At 54.4% G+C, this 5,884-nt stretch overlaps 1 protein-coding gene across 1 annotated transcript in view; it reads left to right on the plus strand.

The window, feature by feature from the left end:
• Positions 1–524: 524 nt before the first annotated feature.
• KLK14 (kallikrein related peptidase 14) overlaps positions 525–5,884 on the plus strand; it is an 8,741-nt gene continuing 3,381 nt past the window's right edge. The window contains exons 1-6 of the mRNA XM_017876499.1: positions 525–773; positions 859–920; positions 1,773–1,944; positions 4,171–4,424; positions 4,739–4,875; positions 5,533–5,696. Of these exons, the coding sequence (XP_017731988.1) occupies positions 748–773; positions 859–920; positions 1,773–1,944; positions 4,171–4,424; positions 4,739–4,875; positions 5,533–5,685 (804 nt within the window). The 5' untranslated portion in view covers positions 525–747 and the 3' untranslated portion in view covers positions 5,686–5,696. The remainder of the gene's footprint in view (positions 774–858; positions 921–1,772; positions 1,945–4,170; positions 4,425–4,738; positions 4,876–5,532; positions 5,697–5,884) is intronic.

The following is a 5,884-nucleotide window of genomic DNA, read 5'->3' on the forward strand; positions in this document are numbered from 1 at the left end:
CTTTGTCTCTGTCTTCTGTGTCTCTCTGGTCTCTGTCTCTCTCTCGCCATCTCTCCGCTGTCTCGTCTCGCTCTCTCTCTGTGTATGTCTCTGTCTGGCTCTCTCTCTGTCTCTCTGTCTCACTCTCTGTGTCTCTCTCTGTCTCTCTGTCTCTCTCTGTCTGGCTCTCTCTCTGTCTCTCCCTCTCTTTCTGTCTCTCTATCTCTCTCTCTCTCTCCCCTACCATGACTCCCTCTCTCAGTGCCTCTCTTCCTCCCTCTCTCAGCCCCTTCTTGCCCTTTCCTCTGAGGTTCCCCACCCTGGTTTCCTGACTCCACCACCAGATCCACCACCTCCAGCAACAGAGAACCCTCCCGTGCCCACCCTGCCCTGGCGTCCCTCCCAGGATTCCTTCTAGATTATAGCATCTTCCGGGGGCGGGTTCTCGTGAACAATTGTGGCTGCTTTTTTGGCCAGAGAGGGGAGGGAGGGGATGGGATCAGGGAGTTCTGGAATGGGAACTAGGCAATAAAAAAAAAAAAAAAAATCAGAAGCAGGGCAGCGGGAGGTGGGGGCAGGGCCAGCTGTCCCGACCAGGGATAAAAGGCTTTGCCAGCGTGACTAGGAAGAGAGACACCTCCCCTCCTTCCTTCACCAAGACATCAAGGAGGGACCTGCGCCCTGCTCCTCATCCTCCCGCCTGTCGCCCGCAGAGCCTACAGGCCCCGCCCTCCTGGTCTGTGGTCCCTACCTCTCTGCTCTGTCTTCATGTCGCTGAGGGTCTTGGGCTCTGGGTAAGTGGCCCTCGCTGTCTCTGCCTCTCAGCCCCTGGTTCTGTTGAAGGTTCCTTCTCTCTCACTTTCTCTCTGCATTTGACAGAACCTGGCCCTCAGCCCCTAAAATGTTCCTCCTGCTGACAGCACTTCAAGTCCTGGCTATAGGTAAGAGAAGGGTTGGGTATGAGACAAGGGGTTCCCCTGGAGACTCTGAGAAGAGATGGGGAATGGGTCCTTGGGGCCCCTGGATGCTCATGGTGACCTCGTAAGAAAGAGCAGGGAGTGGTCTGGGGATCATGGCGGGGGAGCATGCTGGAGGCCTAAATTCCTAGTTGTGGAAGTGCTAGGAAATTGTGGGACTGGGAAGAGAGGTGTTTATAAGATCTGGTGCAAAATAGATAAGGAATCATAGAGAACTATTAGGTCCTGAGTGGGCCATAACAGAAAGATCACAGGGTTCTACTTGACTGTGCTAGGAAAGAAACAATGTGGGAAAAATGTTTTGTTGTCAGAGGGAAGGTGGAGAAGGACGATGGGGTGGCGGGATCGTGGTGTGGGGTGTGCGAGGTGGCTGGGGGCAAGTGTGGGGCAAGAGCTGGTGGACCCTTGGGGTCCCACTGAGTGGGAACTTTGGGGAAGAGACAGGGAGGTCCTTGAATGTGTTGGGGAAGGACTCACTGGGGGGAAATGTGGCATATTTCGAGACGTGATCACAGAAATTATGGGAGCGTAGAGCTGAGGGTCGTAGATGTAGCAAGGCCCTGGATAAGGTGGCCATGGCACAAAATAAGAGATGCTACGGAGGTGACTTGGGAGGTGAGTCAGAAAACTCTCCATGTTGGGGCAATAACGGGGTCAATATTGGACATGTCTCACCCTGGGTGGGATGGATAGAAGTGGGCGGTTTAGGGGTTAGACCAAAAGGAAGGGGATTTGTCAGTTCTGGAATCCTACAAACTTGCAGAGTGGAGAGTGTTTGCTCATCTACTTTCCCCACCCAATCCTGTCCACTCCTAGACATGACACGGAGCCAAGAGGATGAGAACAAGATAATTGGTGGCTATACATGCACCCGGAGCTCCCAGCCGTGGCAGGCGGCCCTGCTGGCAGGTCCCGGGCGCCGCTTCCTCTGCGGAGGTGCCCTGCTTTCAGATCAGTGGGTCATCACCGCTGCTCACTGCGGCCGCCCGTAAGTGGCCCCCTCCCCTGTCCCTGTGTCCAGTGAATTCTAGAGTCTAAAGCCCTAGAACTGAGCTGAGAACCTGGATCTCTGTGTAGAACCCAATGTAGTGGCTGGCTCCTGGTTTGAGGTCTAGAGAAGAGCCTGGAACCAAAAACACAGCTCGGGATGTGGACTCCTCTGTAAATCTCGAACTCAGCATAGGTTCTGAAAGCAGATGGGCAGCTTGGAACCCATGGGCCTGCTGAGAACCAAACATCTAATCCAGTGATTCATCCAGAGGCCACGCATTACATCAAGACCAAGCTTAGCCCAATCCAGATTGGTGGCTGAATTCAGGACCCCGTCTACATTCAGAAACTAAGGACACTACATAGAACTCAGAGCCCAGTTCAGGACCTACAGTCTAGGCATAAATCCAGAACTGGAACCCTGCTCACAGCTGGAACATACAACTCTAAGAATAGAGGCAAAACCTGGAGGCTGTTCCGCATCCAAGGTTTAGTTCAGAGTCTAGTCTATAGCTCCGCTATGAGCAGCCTAGAATACAGACTTCAACCCAGTGTTTAAAGCCCAGAATGTGCCTGGCGCGGTGTATGCCTGTAATCCTAGCACTTTGGGAGGCCGAGGCGGGCAGATCACCTGAGGTTGGGAGTTCGAGACAAGCCTGAACAACATGGAGAAGCCCTGTCTCTACTAAAAATGCAAAATTAGCCAGGTGTGATGGTGCATGCCTGTGATCTCAGCTACTCAGGAGGCTGAGGCAGGATAATCACTTGAACCCAGGAGGCGGAGGTTGCGGTGGGCCGAGATCGCACCATTGCACTCCATCCTTAGCAACAAGAGTGAAACTCCATCTCAATAAATAAATAAATAAATACATAAATAAATAAATCCCAGAATGGAGATCCTAATCGGAAGCCCCATATAAAACCTAGACCCCTCCTAAATTCTAGATCTGAACTTACAACCCAGACCCCAGCCAAGAAGTCAAAATACCTATAAGCCATGTCTATGCCATAAACAGAAGATCAGTCTAGAACCTAGAGATCAAAGCTCAGGCCAGAGTCTAGAATATAAAGGCCAGAATGCAAATCAGACTCTAGAATCTTGGATCCAGGCCATAACCTGGAGCTCCAACTAGAACCCAGAGCCCAACCTGAGGTCAAGGGCTCAGATCAGAGTCCAGAACCAAGAGCCCTATAATCCAATATGAAACAGACCTGTAGAATCAAGAGCTTAGACCAATGTTGAGAACCCTGACCCCAACTGGAGCACAGAGCTCATACTGTTGTCTAAGAACGGCTCAGAAACCAGAGTTTAATAAGGAACCCAGAGCACCACCCAGAAATTGGAGCTATCAGTGTGTCCAGAACCCATAGCCCAGGTCTTAATCCATCGCTCAAAATAAAACCCTCAGCCTATCGTAAAACAGAAATCTAACATCAGACTCTAGAAATTAAGTCACAGCCGGGCACGGTGGCTCATGCCTGTAATTCCATTACTTGGGAGGCCGAGGGGGGCGGATCAGTTGAGGTTGGGAATTCAAGACCAGTCAGGTCAATATGGTGAAACCCCGTCTCTACTAAAAAATACAAAAATTAGCTGGGTGTGGTGGCGGGCACCTGTAGTTCCAGCTACTCGGGAGGCTGAGGTGGCTGAGGTGGGAGAATCACTTGAACCAGGAGCTGGAGGTTGCAGTAAGCTGAGATCGTGCCACTGTACTCCAGGCTAGATGACAGAGCGAGACTCCATCACAAACAAACAAACAAACAAACAAACAAAAAATCAAGTCATAATCCAGGTTCGATCTAGAATCCTGATCTTAGCATAGAGTCAAAAGTTTAAGATGTCTAGAACCCAGAGGCCAGACTAGAAACGGAATGGAGCCTACTCCAGAATATCAGTTCTGATTTACAGCCTAGAGTCATAATGCAGTTTCACTTAGAACTCAAAGCACAGAGCCCAGCACAGACCCTGGAATGGAGTCAAGCTCTCCCAATCATCACCTTCTTCCCAAGCCAGGAGCTGGAGCTCAGCCCAAGAGCGGAAGGAGAGGCAGCTGGGGCTGGGCCAAGAGAATGCCCTGGTCATGGGGAAGGGCACAGGAGGCCAAGAATGCTCGGCCTGCAGTTAGTGAGAAGCAGGCTAGACCTCAGGGAATCGGGCCGGAGGGTGGGGAGGGGGTCTCCGGCTCAGACCCTGAACAGCACTTCTCTTGGGGGTCGTGGCCAGGATTCTTCAGGTCGCCCTGGGTAAACACAACCTGAGGAGGTGGGAGGCCACCCAGCAGGTGCTGCGCGTGGTTCGCCAGGTGACGCACCCCAACTACAACTCCCGGACCCACGAAAACGACCTCATGCTGCTGCGGCTCCAGCAGCCCGCGCGGATCGGGAGGGCAGTCAGGCCCATTGAGGTCGCCCAGGCCTGTGCCAGCTCCGGGACCTCCTGCCGAGTGTCAGGCTGGGGAACTATATCCAGCCCCATCGGTGAGGACTCCTGCATCTTGGAAAGCAGGGGGCTGGGCCTGGACTCCTGGGTCTGAGGGAGGAGGGGCTGGGCCTGGACTCCTGGGTCTGAGGGAGGAGGGACTGGGACCTGGACTCCTGGGTCTGAGGGAGGAGGGCCTGGGGGCCTGGGCTCCTGGGTCTGAGGGAGGAGGGAGCTGGACCTGGGCTCCTGGGTCTGAGGGAGGAGGGGCTGGGCCTGGACTCCTAGGTCTGAGGGAAGAGGGGCTGGGGGCCTGGACACTTGGGTCTTATGGGAGGGAAGACCCAGTCATAATCCTGCAGTGCTCCCCTAGCCAGGTACCCCGCCTCTCTGCAATGTGTGAACATCAACATCTCACCGGATGAGGTGTGCCAGAAGGCCTATTCTAAAGCCATCACGCCTGGCATGGTCTGTGCAGGAGTTCCCCAGGGCGGGAAGGACTCTTGTCAGGTAAGCTCAGGATGGGAGCTGGGGGAGGGATTATTTGGGACTGGGATTTAGGCAGACGATGTCAGGAGCATGGAAGTCTGCATAGGTCTTCAAAAGAGAGTGAACCGCAGGGACGGAGAGATTCCAATAGCCAGGCTACCCTGCTTCCTGGCCCTGTGCCTCCTGGGTAATGGACTCAAAACATTCAAGCCTCAGTTTCCTCGTCTCTCAGGTGGGGATAACCCTCTTAGGGTAGTTGGTGGAGTACGATGAGGCAGGTTGGGGAAAGATCGCAGAGTGGCATCTGCTCATATGGGTCTGGGAAAGGCTGTGCTGAGGCTTCTAGAAATCTGAATGCATCCTTGAGAAAGGCAGAGACGGGGAAATAGAAAAAGAGAGACACACAAGTGTTCTATAGATGGAGCGAACAGAGAGGGGCCGGGTGAGACTCAAGGGACAGGCAGGTGCACACAGAGACAGAGCCAGACCCAGTGGAGAGGGAAGGAAGTGCCCTGACCTCTGGGACTGAGACCTCAGAGCTGGGGCAGGACTGTGTCCCTAACTGTCCACCGCAGAGTCTCTTCCTGTCTCCCTGACTATCTCTGCTTCTTGGGTTCTCTGTGCCGTGGCTCTAGCCACCTGTCCATCGGTGTCTCTATCTCTGTTCTTCCCCCTCAGGGTGACTCTGGGGGACCCCTGGTGTGCAGAGGACAGCTCCAGGGGCTTGTGTCTTGGGGAATGGAGCGCTGCGCCCTGCCTGGCTACCCTGGTGTCTACACCAACCTGTGCAAGTACCGAAGCTGGATTGAGGAAACGATGCGGCACAAATGATGGTCTTCACGGTGGGATGGACCTCGTCAGCTGCCCAGGCCCTCCTCTCTCCACTCAGGCCCCAGCCCCTCCTCCCTCAGACCCAGGAGTCCAGGCCCCAGCCCCTCCTCCCTCAGACCCAGGAGTCCAGGCCCAGCCCCTCCTCCCTCAGACCCAGGAGTCCAGGCCCCAGCCCCTCCTCCCTCAGACCCAGGAGTCC

The sequence above is a fragment of the Rhinopithecus bieti genome, unplaced genomic scaffold, assembly GCF_001698545.2.
Source record: "Rhinopithecus bieti isolate Rb0 unplaced genomic scaffold, ASM169854v2 scaffold_10264, whole genome shotgun sequence".
Classification (NCBI taxonomy): Eukaryota; Metazoa; Chordata; class Mammalia; order Primates; family Cercopithecidae; genus Rhinopithecus; species Rhinopithecus bieti.